This window comes from Sciurus carolinensis, chromosome X, assembly GCF_902686445.1.
Source record: "Sciurus carolinensis chromosome X, mSciCar1.2, whole genome shotgun sequence".
In the NCBI taxonomy this organism is placed as follows: domain Eukaryota; kingdom Metazoa; phylum Chordata; class Mammalia; order Rodentia; family Sciuridae; genus Sciurus; species Sciurus carolinensis.
In genome coordinates this window covers 44,354,466-44,377,795 of record NC_062232.1, presented here as the reverse complement: position 1 = coordinate 44,377,795, position 23,330 = coordinate 44,354,466, and the positions used below count along the sequence as shown (strand labels likewise).

The following is a 23,330-nucleotide window of genomic DNA, read 5'->3' as shown; positions in this document are numbered from 1 at the left end:
GTTTGCATTTTTCCACATGTTCAGATTGAATAATTTCTATTGTTCTGTTTTTACGTTCACAGATTCTTTAACCTATATATTTCGTTATTGTGCCCATTATCCATTCAGTGAGTTTTTATTTCTATAATTGTATGTTTAGTTCTGTAATTTCAATTTGTTTCTTTTTTTAAACATCTTCTACTCCTTCAGTGAGCTTTTGTATTTTTCTCATTTGCTTCAAGAGTTTGTATAATTGCTCACTGAAGCTTTTGGTGTGTGTGTGATGCTGGGGATTGAACCCAGGGCCTCACACATGCTAGGGAAACACTCTCCCACTGAACCACACCTCCAGACCTTCATTTTGATGATGACTGTTTTTAAAATCTCAGATAATTTCAACATCTGATTCATCTTAGTGTTGGCACTTGTAAATTGTTGTTTTGGCACATGTTGATGCAATTCAAGTTGCAATTTTCCTGATTTTTGGTATGACAAGGTATGTTATTTTGTCTCCTGGACATTTTGGGTATTAAGTAAGGATACTTTGGATTCTACTTTTAAATCTTCTATTTAACTGTCATTCTGCCTGTTTAGGTGCATTGGTCCTGGTCTACTTGTAGGGGCTGTGGTTCTAATGACAATAGAGTTCATGTTTTGCTATTCTGGTCTGCTTTGTTCACCTGGCACCACTGGTGTCAACAGTGGAGTTAAAGGGTGGAGATTCAAATTTCTCTAGGTTCACTGTACAGATCACACCTTACTGGTAGAGCTCCTGCCAGTGCCATTGGGGAGGAAAAGGGTCTACTTAAACTGTCTTTTGCTGTAAGGTTCAGTATCAGGAGACACTGGGTTTGGGCCGTTTTTGTGCCGGAACTGTCTTCTGCCATAGGGTTAGTGTTAAGAGATGGTGAGTTGTTTTATTTTTCAAGTCTTCAGGGTTCCTAAGCTCTTTTATCTCTTCATTCTTCAGTGCTCTTGTGATTTTCTTCTGTATTATATCCAGATTTTTTTAGCTGTTCTTAGTGGGGACAAGCAGGAAGAGTTGAGTTTTTGCCATCTTGTCCCAAACCCTAAGCTAATGTTTTTTAAGGTAACTTTAGAAGGTGAATGGTATAGCCCCACTGGCTAAAATTAATATCTCTTTTGTCTTCTGTAGGTGTTATTTGTTACTGCTAATTCTCTGTGTGCTTCAGAACTCTAGGGGAATTATTTTTTTTAATTAAAAATGTTTTCTTTGTGGTGCTGGGATTAAATCCAGGGACTCATGCATTTTAGGCAAGTGCCCTACCACCCAGATATGCCAAAGAACTAAGGAACACTATTAACACGTCTTCTTTTACCACTCATATTTATGCAAATTCTTTTTCATATAGAAAAAAATATTAGAAATTATTTTTATCATTTTTGTGCATCTCTGTACAAATGCTTTTTGGGTACATTTTAGCAAAAAGGACTTAATCTAAAAATATCTGAAAAAGGTTGTCTGATGCTTATTGTTCCTTTTATTTAAATTTCAGATATATTTATTGGAAGATATATATTCATATATCTTCAAGTTTATTAAAGAAAAATCTAAAAAATTTCATACAGATAAACTAAGTTAGCCTGCTCTTTCATGTTCATACTGATTTGAACTTATAAAAATATAACTAGTTAGAATTAGTTATATTGAGCTGAGTGAAGTAGCACGTGCCTATAATCCTTGCGACTCAGGAGACTGAGGCAGTCTGCCAAAAAAAAAAAAAAAAACTACCCATCAACTACAAAATATCTAAAACTTTGAATCATTTTATTGATTGATTGATTGATTGAATGATTGTGCTTGGGATCGAACACAGGGACACTTTACCACTAAGCTATATTCCCAGCCCCTTCTATGTTTTATTTTGAAATAGAGTCTCACCAAATTGCCCAGACTGACCTCCAAATTTACAATCCTCCTGCTTCATCCTCCCAAGTAGTTGGGATTATAGACATGAGTGAGCTACCATGTCTAGTTTACAGAATTTTTTTCAGTGCTACAGGGGATGGAACTCAGTGCCTCTAGTATGCTAGGCAAGTGCTCTTCTGAGCTACATCCCCAGGTGTCCCACAATTGTTATATGATTTGTTTTCATTTATCATTCTGCCTCCTACATTATTTCTGTCTCTCACATTTGGTCTGTCTATCCCCTGTTGAGGTCTATCTCCTATTCTGAGTGAGAATTTTTAGAGGTTTTATTTGAGCATGTTAATGAAGTAAACCCAAAACAAACAAGATAAAATTTATGAAGAACATTCTCTTTTAAAAGTTTTCACAGTGGTCTATCACTGGCGATGTTTTTTTCATTTTTTTTTTGCTGACTATATATGATATAATCTCATTTTTCATAACTTCAAAAGATGGTTTTATTGAAATATAATTTGCATACAGTATAATTTATCTTTAATAAGATATAATTTAGTAACTTTTAGTATATTCACTGAATTGTGCAATCATATCTTTTTAAAAGATATCATTTATTGATTTTCCTTTAAACTCATTATTTAAAACTATATAATTGAAAGGTTTTTTTAGACTTTTACTATCAGGATTGGAACGAGTTACTGGGTTTTTTTTCATTACTAGCTTGAATCAAGATGTGGCAGCTATGAAGGAGAACACCAATAACCCTGATAACCCAGGTGGAAATGGCAAACAGGATCGGATCAAACAAAGAAGAGCTTCCTGTCCCCGACCAGAAAAGGGGACTAAATTTCAACTTACTGTCCTTCAGGTCAGTGTGTGAATGTAGTTTGGTTGGAGTGCATATAGAGGTCTTGGAGAGTCAGGGAGGGATGATATTGTGATAAGTGTAGAATATTAAGAAACATTCTGTATACTAACTTTTCCTTCATTTAAAATTTTCTGATAAGAATGTTTTGTGTTAATTTTTCAAGGAGGAATAAAAGACAGAGAATAGATCACTTATAACTACCACTGAGAGCTAGCTTCTGCTACCATTCTTAGTTTGTTTTCATTTCTTTATTCTATATGTATATTTAGCATTTTACATCATTAAAGATTGTGATAGTACTAGTAATCAGAGCAAAACTGTTGAATTCTATTGGAGTAGGCACCCCAAATATTATGCACTTTTTCTTTTTGTACTGGGGATTGAACAAAGAGGTACTTTACCATTGAACCACATCCCCAGACCTTTATTTTATTTTATTTTTATTTTGAGACAGCATCTCACTAAGTTGCTTAGGGCCTCGCCAAGTTGCTGAGGCTGGTCTTGAACTTGTAATCCTCCTGTGTCAGCCTCCTTTGTCACTGGGATTACAGGCATGTGTCACCATGCCCAGTTTATGCATAAATTTTTCATATAATCTAAATGCCCTACATGATAGGTGATAGTATACTCTTAATAAATGAGAACGTCAAGAGAAGTAATTTGCTAAGGTCATTCAACTAGCAAGTGATAAAGTCAGATGTTAACCCAGATTAGACTTCAAAGTTGGTATCTCTAATCAGTATGATATATATATCAGTTGGTTGCTTAAGCCTACATATAAATATATATCCCATCTCTTTTTTTGGCAGCACTGGGGATCAAGCCCAGGGTCTCATGCATGCTTGGCAATACTCTACCACTGAGCTATATCCTCAAACTATCCAGTCTTTTTCAAAACTTAATATATCATGTATATTTTCCTATATTGTTAAGTAAGTTTTCAGTAACATTTTAAATGGCTACACAAGATAGACCCTTGTATACAAATATAATTTTAGCATTCCTTTTGTTGTGGTACTTTTAGGTTTGTTTTTACTAACATTGTCTTCATTCTCTGCAGCAAGTATCCTAGAACATAAATATTTGTATCTATCCCTGATTATTTCCTTAAAATAGATCCCTAGAAGTAGACTAGTAGTTTAAAAGTGTGAAAATTTGGGTTTTGGGGGTGTAGCTCAGTAGTAGAGCACATGCTTAGCATATTTGAGGCCCTGAGTTTAATCTCCAGCATATGCACATAAAAACATTTTTAAAGTTTCTAATAAATGTTGTTAGATTGAGAGAATTTTAGAAATGAATGACTTAATTTAGATATTGTATTGCACACAGCTATAGTGACTATTGTAACTTTTTTTTTTTTTTTTTGCTTTTTTTGTAAAACTTTTATTCCATTTTCTTCCTACCTGGATGACATTTCTATTTATTATAACTGGGTATTGAACCCAGGGCCTTTTACATGCTAGATAAGTGCTCTACCACTGAGCTACATTCTAGCCCTTTCAATTAAAAAGAAATGTTGTTTTTTTTTTTCCTTCAGAGGCACAGGGAATTCTAACCACGGCCCTTGCGCATGCTAGGCGAGCACCCTCCAAAATGAGCTATTTCTTCAGCTCCAGAAAGGTTTTTTGAGACAGAATCTTGCTAACTTGCTCAGCTGACCTCAAACTTGCATTCTTGCTTTCTTAGCCTCCCAAGTAGCTGGGATTATGGACGAACACCATTGCATTTCACTCTAACTGAGATTTTACTGAGTAATTTGAACCTGTTGTATTTGTCATAGAATGGTTCTTTATGTAGTATTTCACCAAGGGAAAATGTAATGTTTTTAGATTCCTAATGTGTAAATCATTTTCAGCATTTATTATATGTGAACCAATGTAGATGGTCTGTGTACAATTTATGAAGTGAAGACAGTGACTCCTAAACTGGTGAAATATGTGTGCTTAGGTGTCAACCTCTGGAGACAACATGGTAGAATGCCAGCTAGAAACACACAACAATAAGATGGTCACCTTCAAATTTGATGTTGATGGTGATGCACCAGAGGATATTGCAGACTATATGGTAAGTATAGTAAAAACAAATAATTTTCCCTTCAGCATTCTTTGTCTCTTATTTTCTATTTATTTGTAGCCATCTCTTTTTAAAAGGTATGGTTAATTTTATAATTTATTCAGGGATGAGCCATTGCATCTTATTTGGTTTCAGTGTATTTATCCGAAAAGGAGAATTATTTTGTGGATCAATGTTTTTTTTAATTTGCCTGTATGTTGAGATCATCTAGTGAACTTGATAAAAACAATTTCATTGTGTGGGTTACTGATTAAATCAGAATCTTTGAAGGTGAGGCCTAAGCATCAATATTTTGTCAAGTTACCAAGGTAATTTCTAATGTGCAAACTACTGGTCTGACATCTTGCATGTAAATGTTCAAGTTATGATCTTTATTTCATGTAGTTTTTTAAAATATTTTCTTTGAATCGTAGGCTTAAGTTAGTATTTTTCCCTTTTTTGGGTAGGTGTGGGATCAGGGTTGTAGGAAGAGTGCATCATGCTTTTGTTTCTGCCTTTCTGGCCAAGCAAAAATAAAATTTTAAAAGTTAATTTTGTTAGTTCTGCCTCTTACTTAGCATAGTATTTTCTGAAATTTCTCTACTTTCATATTTCCCATATACACTTAGCCCATCTCCAAAGATGATGAGTTTTATGATTCGTGATTTAAAAGTTTGGTCATCTTAGTTTTAAACATTGTCTCAGTTACATTTAAATAGCAACCAGTTTATAGATATTTTTTAAAACACTGGCCTCTTTGGTAAGTAGTGCCAATCTGACAAGTATCAGTGATGTCAAAAAAAGAATAATTGAATGTATTATGTGGCATTTTATTGTCTTTATTCTGTTGTGACACTTGGATTTAGATACTCAATATTTATGTTTTTCTTATGGTAACCACGATTAATACAATATCATAATTTTGAAGAAACTAAATTCATTCTCATGAATAGACTGACTTGTTGTGGGGCAGGTTGAAGATAACTTTGTGCTGGAAAATGAGAAGGATAAATTTGTGGAAGAATTGAGGGCTATCGTAGGTCAAGCCCAGGAGATCCTTCATGTGCACTCTTCTGCAGAAAAAGTCATTGGAGTTGACTCTGTTACCTTGGATTCTAACAGTAATCAAGTAAGAATAATTGTTTAGCAAATGGGTCTTTTTGATTACGTGTCAGGAACTTTTTATTTATCTATTCATTTTTAATTCAGACAGGATCATCTGAACAAGTACAGATAAATTCTGCTTCTACCCAAACCAGCAGTAAGTATAGTTAATTACATTTACCATTTGGCTTTTGAAACAAGACATTTGGGAACTTTAATTTAGATCCCTTCATTGAGAAAAATGTTAGCCAATAAAGTAATTTGATAAATCATTATTTTCTCACACTTTGGAAGGAACTTGTATTTCAGAGAGAAAAATCCATTCACCAAATTTCCTCCAAGTGTTGGTTCTTTATCTGATTAGTTTATTTCTGAGTTGTCACATGGTATGTTACCAGAAAAGCAGTCACAGTATGATGACTTTTAATGGCCTGTTTGAAACATAACTGGTCAGTTGATTTTTCTGACATGAGATGCATGGAAAGTTTCTTAACTAAAATCACTATGTTCTAAGTTTGCCTCATGTTTTCATAGTCATTCTTTATCTTGATTTTAATCCACTAATGATACACTTCTATACCTCTGATTAAAAACTGATAAATTTTTGTAAATTGGGTACCAAATAAATTCCCAAAAACTAAACCTAGGGTTCTTCTGTTTTCTTTTCTTTTCCTTTCTTTTCCCCTCCCTCCCTCCTTCCCTCCTTCCCTCCTTCCCTTCTTCCCTTCTTTCCCCTTTTTTTTTTGATACTGGCAATTGAACTCAGGGGTACTTAATCACTGAGCCACATCCTGACACAGGGTCTCACTGAGTTGCTTAGGGTCTTGCTAATTTGCTGAGGCTGGCTTTGAACTTGTGATTCTCCTGACTTAGTATCCTGATCTGTTTGTATTACAGGTGTGTGCCACTGTGCCCAGCTTAGTTATAGGTATAATAAGAGTATCTGGGAGTGGGGTCAAGAGCCATAGATACATGAGAACCTCTGAAACAATTATAACATCATGAAGAAGTAAAGGGAGGTGTGGGCCCTGTGCACTGGCACACACCTGTAATCTCTGTTCCTTGGGAGGCAGAAGCAAGAGTATTGCAAATTGGAGGCCAGCCTTGGCAATTTAGCAAGACCCTTCTCAAAATTAAAAAATAAATAAAATGAGGGATTGGGGATATATATAGCTCACCCTTGTTTCCAGTCCCCAGTACCACAAAAAAGTGGTATAGGAGTAATGGAACCAGATAGCATTATACTGACATTTACTTCGACTGTATTAGGATGTTATTTTATATCTTATTTTTCTGGTAAGCAGAGATCTGAGCAGGTTTCTGACTGATAAACTAGGGTAAAGTTGTGAAGACTATTTGAGTAAGAATGACTTATTTGAGTAAGTTTACAAAGTAGGAGTCAAGATGTAGGGATTTATTTTACTTTATTTTATATATTATCATATAGTAAAATTGAATTTTCTTTCTTTTGGTATACAGTTCTGTAAATTTTAATACCATGGTATAGATTTATTTAAGTACCACCATTATAATTATCCTAGTACCATTGGGAATGTAGGTATAAGACAAATTAGTTTTTGAAACTGGTTTTATTTAGTCAATAAAGAAAACAAATTGACAGTAGTTTAGCATATTGATTTTTTGCTAATTCTTTCTACAGATGAATCTGCTCCTCAGTCATCTCCAGTTGGTCGGTGGCGATTCTGTATCAATCAGACAATAAGAAACCGTGAAGCTCAGTCTCCTCCTCTTCAGCCTTCGATGGCTGCAATCACTGGGCTACATCCACTTCCTAGTAAGCTTTCATTCACTACCAGGTTTTTCCAGATTTGGAGGATATGAATGTAAAATATATACCATATTTTAACTTATTTTCTTGAGTATTTTATAATAATTTTCATGAGCTTTTTTGAAGACAGAATATAACCTAAAATATTTTTATTTAACATTTATGAAAAAAGCAAAGTTGTTTTTTTCTTTCTAGGTTGAATTCTGTGATATTTTGAGTCCTATGTATAAGCTTATTCTCTCTCACATGGGTTCTCATTTGTCCTTTGCTTTTCCTGTCTCTTTTGAACTTGTGTATTAGTCTGTACTTTGCATTCATCAGCACATAATTAACTCTTCCTTTGTTATTGTTCCAGGTTCAAGAAACAAAAGTAATAAGGAAATATCACAAGACACACTGCTCACTATAGAAAATAATCCATGCCAGCAAGCACTTTTTACCTCCAAATCAGAAAACAAGGATGTAGTTGATGGTAAGATTTCTGAATGTGCTAGTGTAAAAAGCAAGCAGCCAGCTATACTTTTTCAAGTGGAAGATGACAGGCAGATAATGACACCAGTTACTAGTAGTTCCACTCATACTGCCACTTCAGTTCCAGTTGAATGTGAGGGACTCACTGGCCAAACAGGCATGTTCATACCTGTATATTCATGTCACCAAGCTGCCAGTCAGGCTGATGTACTTGTAGCCCATGCTGGAAAATCAACTCAGATTGCTGGTAATGCTGTTCCAACCTCAGCATTTGTGTCTGATCAAAAGCCTCAGTTCTTACCAGTACAGCAGCCAACTATGGATGCAGAGTTTATTTCCCAAGAAGGAGAAACCACAGTGAACACTGAGGCAAATTCTCCTAAGGCAGTCGTTCCCACTCAGACCCCTGGCCTCGAACCAACTACCCTTTTACCCACTACTATCCTAGAATCAGATGGAGAAAGACCTCCAAAAATGGAGTTTGCAGACAACCGAATTAAAACTCTGGATGAAAAATTAAGAAACTTGCTCTATCAGGAACACAGCATCTCTAGCATCTATCCGGAGAGCCAAAAGGATACCCAAAGCATAGACTCTCCGTTTTCTTCCTCTGCCGAAGATACGCTGTCCTGTCCAATGCCAGAAGTCATAGCCATCAGTCACTGTGGAATTCAAGATAGCCCTGCACAATCCCCTAATTTCCAACAGATGGGCTCTAAGATTCTGTCCAATATGGCTGCAAGTCAGCCTGCTAACATATCAGTGTTCAAAAGGGATCTGAATGTGATAACTTCTGTACCCAGCGAATTGTGTTTACATGTAAGTATTGGTCTTTTTGTTTCCTTATGATTTTAAAGAAATGCCTTCTCTCCTAAAATTCTATGTTTTGAAATGAGATTTTGAGGACACAGGTTTTATGAAGGCTATGGCTTAGGCAATAGGTGTGCAGAAATTCTCAGTAGACCTGATAGACTATGGGTAAGAGAGCCCTCTAGTGAATTAAGTGGGAACTTGCAAACAGTGTCTATATTTGTATTAATGGTAGAACAAAAACTTAACAAAAAGATGGTTCTAGTAGATAGAAAGAATTTACTTTGTGATTTCTACTTCATAATTTAATCTAATCATGATTTGAGAGGTTTAATTTATTTGAAAAAAAGTAAAAGTCATCCATATTCCTGTGACTTATTTGTTTTTTCTGGTACTAGAGACTGAACCCACTGAGCTATATCCCCAGCCATTTCTTTTTTTTTATTATTTTTTATTTAGGAACAGGGTCTCCTTAAGTTGCTGAGACTGACCTTGAACTTGAGATCCTCCTTCCTCAGTGTCCAAAGTTACTGAGACTATAGGTGTGTACCACTGTGCCAGGCCCATACTTTTTTTTTTTTTTTTTTTTGATATACAGGTTGAGTATCCTGTACACAAAATGCCTGGGTTTAAAAGTGTTTCAGATTTTGGAGTTTTTTGAATTTTAGAATATTCGCTTAATGAGATAGTTTAGGGATGAGGCCCAAATCTAAACACAGAATTCATTTATGTTTTATATGTAGTATATACAGAGTCCATTGACAGTTTTGTACAGTATTTTGTATAAAAAACATTGAGTCCATTATATAAAATCATATGTGAAATTTTTCTACTTGTGGGATCATGCTGGGGCTCAGAATGTTTAAGATTTTTGAGGATTTCAAATTTTAGATTTTCAGATTAGGGATGCTCGCCTGTGTAATGTAGGGACATTAATTTTCCTTTTCTCGTTGCTTTTTTCAGTTTCAATTTTATTTTATTTTTTGTGGTATTTGTGATCATACCCAAGGCCTTACATAAGATAGGAAAGCACTGAGCCATACCCCCAGCCCTAGATTCCCTTTTCTAACCCTTCAAATCACAGAGATAACCACTAGTAGTTTGGTGCTCATCCTTATTTTTTCTTAAGTTTACACAAATGTGTTTACATACATATCATAATATTTTCTTCAGAAATATAACATTGTTCTATGTCATATTGGTCTGCAACTTATTTTATATATTTATGTACAGATATTTTACATATATGTTGCCCTGCATTTTCTCACTAATCATGAACATGTGTACATGTCTTTACACATAGTTCTACCATTTTAACTGCATAATAAGCCAGGCACAGTGACACGCACCTGTAATCCCAGCAGCTTGGGAGGCTGAGGCAAGAGGATCAGGAGTTCAAAGCCAGTCTCAGTTCTGAAATTAAATAGTGATGGTTGTACAATAATGTAAATGTACTTAATGCCACTGAATTATATTCTTTAAAGTTGTTTAAAAGATGAATTTCATGTTATATTTATTTTATCATAATAAAACTTTATCAATCCAAAAACAACTTTTTAAAAAAATATAGGAATTATATTTCTGTCCTTTCATTAAAATAAAAGCAAGCCTCAGCAATTTAGTGATGCCCTAAGTAACTCAGTGAGACCCTGTCTCTAAATAAAATATAAAATAGGGATGGGGATGGGTTAAGCACCCCTGGGTTCAATCCCCAGTACCAACAAAACAAAACAACTGCATAATAAATTATTGAATAGATATAATAAATTTTATTGGTAAACTAGTAATTTTACATTTAAAAAGTAATATGTACACACAAAAACCATTCATAGGGCTGGGGAGATAGCTCAGCTGGTAGAGTGCTTGCCTTGCAAGCACAAGGCCCTGAGTTCGATCCCCAGTAACGCAAAAAAAAAAAAAAAATCATAAAGATTGTAAATTTAAAGTAACTGTTGACTAGGATGTAGCTCAACATAGAGTTCTTGCTTAGTGTATATGAGACCCTGGGTTTTATCCACAGCACTACATTTAAAACAAAAGTTCACTGTTGTATTACGATGTAGCTCAACATAGAGTTCTTGCTTACTGTGTATGAGACCCTGGGTTTTATCCACAGCACTACATTTAAAACAAAAGTTCACTGTTGAATTACTACTTCTTACTCCCTGAACCCTTTGAAGTTCCTGATTCTAATTTTGTTGTCATCACCATTAATAACTTGTTAATTTTCATGTATGTATATATCCACATAAAATGTACATATTTCTTAATTTAATAATTTTAGATAATACCCATTCACTTGCTGCTATAAAGGGTGAGGGTTTGAGTCTAAGAATTGAAAATCAAAACCAGTTGCCATGGTACATGTCTGTAATCCCAGCTCCTCGGGAGGCTAAGGCTGAGAAGGATCACAAGTTCGAGGCTATCCTCATCAACTTAGTGAGACAGTGTCTCAGATAAAAAATAAAAAGGGATAGGGATGTAGCTCAGTGGTAGAACACCTCTGGATTCAATCCCCAGTACCAAAAAATTGAAAATCAATAAATACACATTTATCTTATGATCATGTGTGTTATACAATAACAACATATGACTAGAACCATAAAAAGTGAAATGTTTTTCTCTGCCATTTAAATTTTATTACTCAAAGGAGATTCTCCCAAGCATCAAGGTCAAATGGATTATTTTATTTATTTCAGTGTCCATTGGTACATCTGAATCATACTTAGTTGTCACTGTTTCTATTGTGCTCAAATTCCTCTTTTTTCCCCTGAAATACTTCTATGAGTAATATTTTCAAATATGTTGCATGGATATCTAATTTGTTTTTGTTTTTGTTTCTGCATGTCCTAATGTATCTTAATTTTGCTTCACACTTGATTAAGTATGGATGGTAGGATCAGAATCTTTTCTGCCGAGAATTTAGAAGACATTGTTTTAATGTCTTTTAACCTTCTGTGTTGCTGATGAGAATCATGTTAGTTTGATTATCATTCATGTGTAGGTAGCTCATTTTTCTTCTAGAGCAGTGCTATGCAATAGTACTTTCTACAATGCAGAAATGTTCTACATCTGTGCTATCCAATATGATAACCCCTAAACCACACATGACTATTCAGCACATGAAATGTGATTAGTGTAACTTAGGGCCTAAAGTCTTAATTTAATTTAATTTTAATTAAATTTGGAGAGCTACATGTGGTTAATGACAATTGTATAACACAGGATAAGAAACTTTAATGAAACTATCTTGGAATTCTGATTATCACAATATGTCTAGGTATGTCATTTTTCTATTCTTTGTGTACATAACTCTTGAGGGCCTTTTGAGTTTGAAGATTAGTGTCTTTTATATTTCTAGTAAACTTTATTATTGTTTTATGTTTTTTCCTTCATTGTCTTTCTGGCTTCAATTTAGAAATTGTATAGATATCTGGTCTCCTGGATATCTCCTGGATATCCTCCATATCTCTTAGCAGTGTGTTCTCATTTTTAATTTTGTTTTCTTTTAACCTTATGTTCTCAGGTTTAACTTCAGTTTTTAAAAATATGTCAGGTCACTATCTTGTTACTTATCCTTACCCAGTTAATTTTTCATTTGACAATCCTGAATTTGAGACTTGAAATCATTCTTAATCTTGGCTTCTTTTTCATAGTGGTCTAGTTTTGCATGTGTTTTTCTCCCAAGCTCTTTTTTTCTTAGAAAATGTACTAAAAATTAATCGTAGGATATATAAATCATGTTTACAAATAAGTAAGAAAAGATCAGACAACTCAATGAAAGAATAGCCAAAGCATTTAGACATATGTTTCGCAGAAGTGGAAATACAGATGCCTATATGATGCTTAGCATTTGATCAGAACCTTTCTGCTAGATCATGCATGATACAGCAAAGGTTATCACACATGGAGAGACAGAGCAAGTCAGAGAGAACTTGCTTATATAATGAAGCAACTCTCCCATAACCCATTAATTCTCTAATCCATTAATCCATCAAAGAGGATAGAGCCCTCATGACCCAATCACCTTTTTCTAACTTTTTCTACTCCACGTATGTCACAATGGGAATGAAATTTCAACATGAGTCTTTTGCTTGTTTGTTTTGTTTTGTTCATTTGATTTTTGTTTGTTTTGAGACAGGGTCTTACTAAGCTTCTCTGGATAGCCTTGAACTCATAGTCTTCCTGCTTCAGTCTCCAGAGTAGCTGGGATTATGAGCCTGAGCTATCACACCAGGCTCATCTCCATTATAAAGGACCACTGTCACATATGTTGTCCATTCTTGACCTAAATGTTATGCAGTTCATGACTGTATATTCACACATCTCTCTGACAATATTAAGGTTTTACCCTATGTTATTAATGCTATTTTCTTGACTTTTCCTCTGTTTCAATTTAGTGTTTCTTATAGTGTTGGATTTCCATTAAGTGTTTTGTGGTCCTTAGTTATATATGCATTTTTCCTTTTTCTCCCATGAGATTCCTTGTTCATCTGTCTATAAATGCTGTGTATAATCACCAAATGCTAGTCCTTCTCCAGTAATTGTGGGGAAAGCATGGATGTCCTTTCTGGCATTGGATATCATCCCTTGTCTCTAATGCTACCTGGAGGATGACCCAGTAGCTAGTCTTTAAAGGCAGGAGGGTTTACCCTCCTCTGAGATAGTGTCTCCTCTCGACCTTTCTCTTGACCACATACTATTTCCTTTTTCTACTGTTATTTGGAGGGCAGATGTTCTGCTGTCGTTTGCTTGTTGTGGAGGTGGGAAGGGAAGGGGCAGAGCTGAGTGGCTATTTTTCTTTGGTATCCCAACCAATGCACTCTTCAATGCAGTGATTAACTTTTTAGCAGTGAATAAATTAAAGCTTCTATTTTTGTGGAGTTCACAGCCCCTAAACAAATAAAGTAATTGTAATAAAGGGTTATGATAGCTTAGAGGATTACTCTACAAACAGTGGCCACAGAAATATTTGTATGTAGTAATAACATTGACAAGTAGGGAGTTGTTCAAAGAAGCAAAAGAAGGCCACTTAAGTAGAAGGATGTTAAGAGATAATTTTGATAAGAAATAGATCTTGTAGAGTTTTGTAAGCATTTTAACCAAAGCACTCATCCTTTTGGTGAGCCAGGGCTCATTGTTGCCACCCATATATGTCACTGGAGTTTGCAGCATTTTGAAATAGTTCCTACATATGGCATGATCTGTCTTTCTCCCCTCAGTCATATATGTTTGGGTCTATATCTATTTTTCCTGTTTATCTGGGGATTTGGATTGATAAGGGAGGCCAGAACATGTATTAAATAGGCCATCTTGTGGGGCTGGGGAGATAGCTCAGTTGGCAGAGTGCTTGCCTTGCAAGCACAGGGCCCTGGGTTCAAATCCCCAGCACTGCAATAAATAAATAAATAAATAAATAGGCCATCTTCTTTCAATTACTCTACATTAAAAATCTTATCTGTAATTTCAGTAGAATCAATACAACATGTCTAAATTGTAATATTGAGAGTTATTTCACCTCCTCATTGAAATAATATTATTACCAATCCAAAATGGGACTTTGGACAATAAAAGCTGATTGTTCAGAATTCATTTTCAATAACTTCCAATCTGCCCTAAGTGCAAATAATACTTATCTAAGACAGTATGCTTACTGTCATGTAGAATATCTTCCTGCAGACAAATGCTGAATCCCATTTTTTGTGGGTTTTGGTACTGGAAGTTGAACCCTCCCAGAGGTACTGTATCACGGAGTTATATCCCAGCCTTTTTATTTTTAATTTTGAGATAGGGTCTCACTAAGTTTTGGGGCTGGCCTCAAATTTGTGATTCTCCTGTCTCAGCATCCTGAGTCACTAGGATTACAGGCGTGTGCCACTGTGTCTAACTCATTCTTTGTGCTTTTATGTTTGCCTTTAATCATTTAGATTTATAGTGATCATTCTTATGTTTCCCAAAGTATTTGTGGTTATGTGTATTAATTTTGTATTAATTATTATAGGGAACTTATTTTTAAAGCACTCAATTAGATACAACAGTTAATTCTGGGGGGTTTTTTGGGGGGGTATATAGGAAGAGAAGAAGGGAGAGTGATTTTATAGCTAGCATGGCCTAATGTTAATAACAAATTTTAAGATGAATTTAAAGTAATTTTGAGTTTCTTTGTATATTTCTGTGTGCTTGTGAAACTTGATTCATTGATATTTCTCTGTATATCTAAGTTCCTTAGATATCTTGTTTTTCTAAGTTATATGTCGGGTATTTTTAACTCTTGAATAATGTGATCACAAATAAACATGTCTTTTTAATTATATGGGATTTCAGTAACCTTTTTAGTAAATTGGCACATACAAAGGGAATAATTTAATTTTCAGTTTTCAAAGTTTACATAATGATGAAAAATATCCTGGTGTGGAAAATTAATATTCTGCTCTTTTATTCATTTGAAGTCTGAATGCTATTTTCAAAGAAATGGGGGCAACTGGAAATGCAGTTTAGTAGTGTAATGATTGCCTAGCATGCACAAGGCCCTGAGCACTATCCCCAATACCACCAAAAAAAAATGGAGAAAGAAATGAAAGGATTAATTTCTATAAATTGAGAACTTCAGATTCAGTCTGATGTAGTATTCATGATGTGATTATATACAATGTCCTATTGTTTTCCATTACTGGGGACTGAACCCAGGGGTACTTTGCCACTGAGCTGCATCCCCAGCACCTCTTATTTTTTATATTGAGACAGGATCTCACCAAGTTGTTGAGACTGGCCTTAAATTTGCAGTCTTCCTGCTTGGGACTCCTGAGTATCTGGGAAGTATCCTATTTATGATTAACGATTAGTCCATATAAGAAACTGCAATAGACCAAAATATTCTCCAACTTAACTAAATTATTTCTACTTTGGTTTTTCTTATTTTTTTTTTGTCTCCATTAGGAGATGTCCCCAGATGCTTCACTTCCAGGGGATCCAGAGGCCTATCCTGCTGCTGTGTCAAGTGGTGGAGCCATTCATCTGCAGACAGGAGGTGGATATTTTGGCCTAAGCTTTACTTGTCCTAGTCTCAAAAATCCTATTAGCAAGAAATCCTGGACTCGCAAATTAAAAAGCTGGGCATACAGGCTACGTCAGTCAACCAGCTTTTTCAAGAGATCAAAAGTCCGTCAAGGTAGTGTGCTTACAGTCAGGGACATAGACTAGGTAACATCACTTTTCATTTACTTATGTTTTTTTGTTTTTCGTTGTTCATTCACGAATCTTGCCACTTTTTCCACGTAGCCCATGTATGTGACATATCCCATTAATGTCATTGCCATTTTATTTTTTCCTTTAGTAATTAATTTGGTTTTCTGGTTATTCATTTCATATAGATATTAAGTCTTGGGATAAATCTTGTAATGTATGATTTAGAATTAGGGACTTAAGCAATTTTGCTTATTACATTAACACCTTGTAATTATCTAGCAGGAGTTAAACTTTTTCTGCTTTTCTTCATTTTTGATAGCATAAACAAATTTAGCCTTAACATTTTTTTCTTTTCTGCTTACAATTTGACAAAACGTACAGTGGAAACAGAAGATATAAGATCAGCAATTGCTCCTGATCCCATTCCTCTGACACGGGAGTCCACAGCTGATACTAGGGCTTTGAGTAGATGTAAAGCGATACATGGATCATTTCAGCGGGGTCGGTTTCAGGTTTGTGTCTTTGGTTGAATCCTTAATCTATAAGGGCCTTATGAAAGGTAATAGCAGGGCTGTGAATGTAGCTCAGTGGTGGAGCACTTGCCTCAAATGCATGAGATCCTGAATTTGATCCCTAGCACTGCAGAAAACAAAAACAACATTTTCAGACTGGTCCTTAGATCGTACTTTTTGGTCACCTTACGTATATCCACTTACCTTTTGAAGCCGTTAGTAAAGGTGTCTAATGAAGTGGGGATTTTTGTAGTAATTAGACTGGATCACAGAAATGGTTGGATTTTGGTGCTTGGTCCTGTCATCTTTTTTTATAAATTTAATCTCATGCCTTTTAGAGTCTCAGCAGTTATAATTGTGGAATTTTATTTGAATAATATGAAATCGACTATCTTTTATTCAGGGTGCCCAATTAAAAGATGATATGGAGAATAGAGATGGACTTTCAAAATTTGGTAGTAGCAGTACATGTGCATCATAGCATTTGTCTATGCTATGTATTGATGTTGAATTTTCTTCATATAGTTTACCCTTTAGTTAGATGGAGTCAGACACTTTTACCTTTTTATATCTCAGGTGATTACAGTTCCTCAGCAGCAGTCATTGAAAGTGACATCTTTTGGACTAGAACACAGACCAACATTCAAGGAAATATCAAATCAGTCTAGTGAAGAAGCTGTGGCCTTTAGTGAAACTGCAAAGTCTCAGTTGGTAGAAGTGGAACCTGCCATGTACAATCCTCAGATTTCAGACTCTTCTCAGAAGTTACAAACTCTTCATGAAACCTTTAAAGAAGATAAAGGGATTTCTAAACAATTAGACAACTTCCTGTCTTTGAGCACAGCTTGTGAGACTGATGTATCTTCAGTGACCCCAGAAAAAGAATTAGAAGAAACTTCAGCCCTGGAAAGTAGCATGCAATCTGGATCTGAACTGTTGCTTAAAGAGAGAGAGATACTGCCTGGTGAGAAACAGCCTAGTTCTAATAGTGAATTTTCAGCCACTCTTGCTGATAATGGAAAGGCAGTGGCAAAAACTGGTACAGAAAGTGATCAGGGTTTACCCCTTCATGAAGAACGAGCCTATGCTCAAACACAGAGTTCACTCTTCTATTCACCGTCTTCCCCAATGAGCAGTGATGATGAGTCAGAAATGGAGGATGAAGACTTGAAAGTGGAGCTTCAGAGATTACGAGAAAAGTAAGGACTGTTCCATCACAAATCTGATTGCCCTGGGTTTTATAGAGCTTAAAATTTGATTTGTAGCTAATTTAGTATTGGTGATATTTTAATGATTCTAATCCTTTTATGATTAAAAACTACACAGAAGGGTAAGACCTTTATGAATGTTAACATGCATATAAAATACTTTCATAATTTGAAGACTAGTTATAGTTGCCTGTTTACCAATATAATTATTCTTTTTTGCTCACTTTTTAAATACTTATCCATCAGGACTATTGGATTAAGATTTTACAATTATTCTTGTATAATTACATATTTGGCAAGTAAGGTCAAGCTTGTTATTTGGTGAATGAGGTTATCACCCTTCACTAATGATACTGTGTTAATGTTTTGTCATGTAGTGTGCTGTTTTGCATATAGATTTATAAACTAGGTTATATTTTTTAAAAAATTAGTATAAAGTTGCCATATTCTTATTCTATTCATATGGTTCAAAATTCAATAGGTTTAATCAGATGAGTCTCCCTCCTATCACCGTACCCACACTACACAATTTTTCTCCTGAGAGGAAACAAATATTACCTGTTTCTGGTATATCTAGAGTTAGTCTGTGTATGCACGAACAAATATATGCATATTTTATTCTTCATTCTCCCCCAAATAGTAAATTGTAATACAAACTGTTCTCTTATCTTGCTTTTTCACCATTTCATATATCTTAGACCTATTTCTACATTATTCATTTTTTTCAGTTTCATAGTATTCCACTGTATATACATTCTCAAATTAACTACTTGCCTCTTATTGATGACCCCATGCCTTTACTTTGAAAAGTTGAAAACAATGCTAACAAATTTGGGAGTTGGGCAGTACTGGGGATTGAACCCATGGCTTTCTATCACTTGAGTTCTATTCCCAGTCCTTTTATTTTTTATTTTTTTAAATTTTGAGACAGGGTCTTGATAAGTTGCCCAGGTTAGCCTTAAATTTGGGATCCTCTTGCATCAGTCTCCTGAGTTGCTTGGATTATAGGTATGCACTTCCACACCTGGTTATCAAGCAATTTTTATTGTACCTTATGGTTTAGTGAATTTCTGTCCTGCTCTGGAACTTAAACAACTTGAAAGCAGGGAGAATCAGAGGGGAGATAAAAATAGAGGTATGGGAAAAACCTAGATTTTAGCCAGATTCTTACATATTTTGGTTAATGCTTCACTTGAGTACTATGTTTTAGTGCTTCAAGAACTAACTCTGGTTAAAGTCCTTGGACTTTTTCCAGTTTTTAAGCCCTTGCCTAAAAGAGAAAAGGAAAAAAAATACCAAACCTCAAATTTCACATGTCAATGAGATAATTATGATACCATTTTCTCTTCAACTAATTTTTGTGGTTGTGTTGTGTTTTGTTTTTGACTGGAACCTGGAAGACATTTGTGAATGTTTTAAACATTCATCAATGGAAGGTTTATGCTCTTATGTTGAGAATACATAAACAGAGCTGGGCACAGTAGTGCATGCCTATAATACCAGTGACTTGGGAGTCTCAGATTGTAAGTTTAAGACCAGCCTGAACAATATAGTAAGACCCTATCTCAGAATAAAATAGAATAGAATAGAATAGAATGGAATAGAATAGAATAGAATAGAATAGAATAGAATAGAATAGAATAGAATAGAATAGAAAGAAATGAAATGAAATAAAATAAATTAAAAGACTAGGGATGTAGCTCAGTGGTATAGTACTTGCCTAGGATGTGTGAAGTCTTATATTTAATCACTAGTACCACACAGAAAAAAATATACTTTACTACATGTTATGTATATCTACTTTACTATACATTAAGTATTATGCAGTACAGGTACACTGATATTTTTATAATAAATAATTATTAAAGTGGTTTAATACTTGTGACATAAGAACTATATTGCTGGTTTTTTTGTTTTGTTTTGTTTTGCGGTGCTGGGGGTCAAACCCAAGGCCTAACATATGCCAGGCAAGCATTCTGCCACTGAGATACATTCCCAGCCCTCCATTTCTGTTTTTTTTTTTTTTTTTTTTCTTTTTTGGGTGCTGGGGATCGAACTCAGGGCCTTGTGCTTACAAGGCAAGCACTCTACCGACTGAGCTATCTCCCCAGCCCCATCCATTTCTGTTTTTAATGATTATTTTAAACTATTCTCAAACCGTTAGTTTCTCAGCTGACTATAATAGTTATGAGTACTTTATTTTTAAATTTTTTTTAGTTGCAGGTGGATATAATGCTGTTATTTATTTTTTTATGTAGTGCTGAGTTTCAAACCCAGTGCCTTACACATGCTAGGCGATCACTCTACCAATGAGCTACAACCTCATCCCCTTATGAGTACTTTAGTTTGAGTATGAGATATGGCTTCTCATAACCTCATAGAAACCAAGCCTTTTAAGGGATCTTAAAAAATAATATATTCTACTTTGTCTTCAGTATTCTTTTGGCATTATAGTTTTTTCATAAATATTTTAGACCCCAGGATGATGTCTCCAAGGCCTGTTATCCTCTAGGCCCACAATAGTAAACTGAGTTTTTAGATCAAAATTATTTTGAATAAACTGTAGTTGAGGGTTTTTGCATTACAAGTGATAAATGGGAAATATTCAAATAATGGTAAATGAACAATTTTCCATTTCTCATGCCACAGTCTCATTTGGTACTGTGAAATATTTGGCATATCTTTTGGTTCTCTTTCTGTGGATTTGCATATATAGTTTTTGCTTTTTACAAAAGTGGGACCATAACATACACATTATTCCACAGTTTTTGAGTTAACATTGTTGCCTGTAGATATTCATATGTGCATCATATCTATCTTTTTTTTTAATGACTGCATCCTATTCTATATGGGTATACCATTTTTTTAAATCCCTCCTTTGCAGTACTTTGGTTTTATCTGAAGTCTGTTTTGTTGTTTAATAATGTAAAAGGGATGCTTTACCACTGAGCTACACTTCTAGTCCCTTTTTAAATTTTTTTATTTTGAGACAGGGTCTTGCTAATTTGCTGAGACTGGCCTTGAACTTGTAATCTTCCTGCCTTAGCCTCTCAAATTGCTGGGATGACAGGCATGCACTACTATGCCTGGCTTAAGTTCTACTTATATAAACAATGCTGAAATAAACATTTTTGTATTTTTACATAGCTATAAAATTATTTTATGATAGATATGTAAAAATGTAATTGCTAATTTAAAGTGTTATAAATTTTAAAGTGATACTGTTAAAATTGTGTATCAATATCGCTATACCATTTTGTACTCAAAAATATCTGCAAGTATCTTTCCCCACATCTTACCAGCAGTAGACTGGATATTACGAATTTTTAAATCTTTTTTTTTACCTATTTTTTTTATTATTTTATTTTTATTATTTTATTATAAACAAATGGGATACATGTTGTTTCTCTGTTTGTACATGGCGTAAAGGCATACCGTTTGTGTAATTACAAATTTACATAGAGTAATGCTGTTTGATTCATTTTGTTATTTTTTCCCTTCCCCCCCACCCCTCCCACCCCTCCCACCCCTCTTTTCCCTCCATACAGTCCTTCCTTCCTCCATTCTTACCCCCCTCCCTAACCCTAACTTTAACCCTAACACTAACCCCTCCCACCCCCCATTATGTGTCATCATCCACTTATTAGCGATATCATTTGTCCTTTGTTTTTTTGAGATTGGCTTATCTCACTTAGCATGATATTCTCTAATTTCATCCATTTGCCTGCAAATGCCATAATTTTATCATTCTTTATGGCTGAGTAATATTCCATTGTACATATATACCACAGTTTCTTTATCCATTCATCAATTGAAGGACATCTAGGTTGGTTCCACAATCTGGCTATTGTGAATTGAGCAGCTATGAACATTGATGTGGCTGTATCTCTCTAGTGTGCTGATTTTAAGTCCTTTGGGTATAGGCCAAGGAGTGGGATATCTGGGTCAAATGGTGGTTCCATTCCAAGTTTTCTAAGGAGTCTCCATACTGCTTTCCAGAGTGGCTGCACTAATTTGCAGCCCCACCAGCAATGTATGAGTGTCCCTTTTTCCCCACATCCTCGCCAACACCTGTTGTTGCTTGTATTCTTGATAATCACCATTCTAATTGGGGTGAGATGGAATCTTAGGGTGGTTTTGATTTGCATTTCTCTTATTACTAGAGATGTTGAACATTTTTCCATATGTTTGTTGATTGCTTGTAGATCTTCTTCTGTGAAGTGTCTGTTCATTTCCTTAGCCCGTTTGTCGATTGGGTTATTTGTATTCTTGGTGTATAGTTTTTTGAGTTCTTTATAGATTCTGGAGATTAGTGCTCTATCTGAAGTATGATTGGCAAAGATTTTCTCCCACTCTGTAGGCTCTTTCTTCGCATTGCTGATAGTTTCCTTTGCTGAGAGAAAGCTTTTTAGTTTGAATCTATCCCAGTTATTGATTCTTGCTTTTATTTCTTGTGCTATGGGAGTCCTGTTGAGGAAGTCTGGTCCTAAGCCGACATGTTGAAGCTCTGGACCTACTTTTTCTTCTATAAGATGCACGGTCTCTGGTCTGATTCCGAGGTCTTTAATCCATTTTGAGTTTAGTTTCGTGCATGGATTTTTAAATCTTAATCATATGAATTAAAAATGTTTAATTTGCTGGGTGCAGTGGCACGTGCCCATAATCTCAGGCATTTGTGAGACTGAGGCAGGAGGATCATAATTTCAAGGCCATCTTGGGCTATATAGCAAGACCCTGTCTTCCAAACTATGTATTTTTTTTCCAGTTACATTTTGTGCCTTTGATTAATAGCAAGTTTGTGCATCATCTCATATTTATTGTTATTTGTATTTCCTCTTCTTTGGAATCACCTTTTCATATTACCCTTTTTTCTATCAATTTGTATTTTTTTCTTATTGATGTTTAGGACCTCTATATATTCTGAATATTAACTCTTCACTTAAGATTACAAATATTTTCTTCCTATCTATACATTCACCATAAAATAATGAAAAGGTTGATGTTATCAAACTGTTAACATTTAAATCTTGTTTTATCTGTATTGAAATTTTAGACATTAGTTGTCAATTTGTTCATCTTTTTCTTTATGACTAATTAGTTTAAGGTTATGCTTCAGAATGCAGTTCCAATTCTAAAATAGTGAAAATATTTTGTATTTTGCCATTCTTACTCTAAATTCTTTGTTAACCTTTACTTTATTGGTATAGAATCATTAAAATGTTTTCTGCTTGATTTGCATTCAGACACATTCAGGAGGTGGTAAATCTTCAAACCCAGCAGAATAAAGAGCTTCAGGAGCTCTATGAACGCCTTCGGTCAATTAAAGATAGCAAAGCACAATCTTCAGAGATTCCTTTGCCGCCTGCATCACCACGTCGACCAAGATCTTTCAAAAGTAAACTTCGCAGCCGCCCCCAGTCCTTGACACATGCTGATAATTCCTTGGTTGCAACAGGTAAATCAA

General features: G+C 34.9%; 1 protein-coding gene across 1 annotated transcript in view; it reads left to right on the top strand.

Moving 5' to 3' along the window:
* Nucleotides 1–23,330, top strand: part of Wnk3 (WNK lysine deficient protein kinase 3) — a 167,181-nt gene that overhangs the window by 97,840 nt on the left and 46,011 nt on the right. Inside the window, exons 12-21 of the mRNA XM_047537024.1 lie at nt 2,588–2,735; nt 4,683–4,799; nt 5,761–5,916; nt 5,997–6,048; nt 7,552–7,686; nt 8,036–8,970; nt 15,898–16,129; nt 16,528–16,658; nt 17,235–17,857; nt 23,110–23,321. Coding sequence (XP_047392980.1) covers nt 2,588–2,735; nt 4,683–4,799; nt 5,761–5,916; nt 5,997–6,048; nt 7,552–7,686; nt 8,036–8,970; nt 15,898–16,129; nt 16,528–16,658; nt 17,235–17,857; nt 23,110–23,321 — 2,741 coding nt within the window. The remainder of the gene's footprint in view (nt 1–2,587; nt 2,736–4,682; nt 4,800–5,760; nt 5,917–5,996; nt 6,049–7,551; nt 7,687–8,035; nt 8,971–15,897; nt 16,130–16,527; nt 16,659–17,234; nt 17,858–23,109; nt 23,322–23,330) is intronic.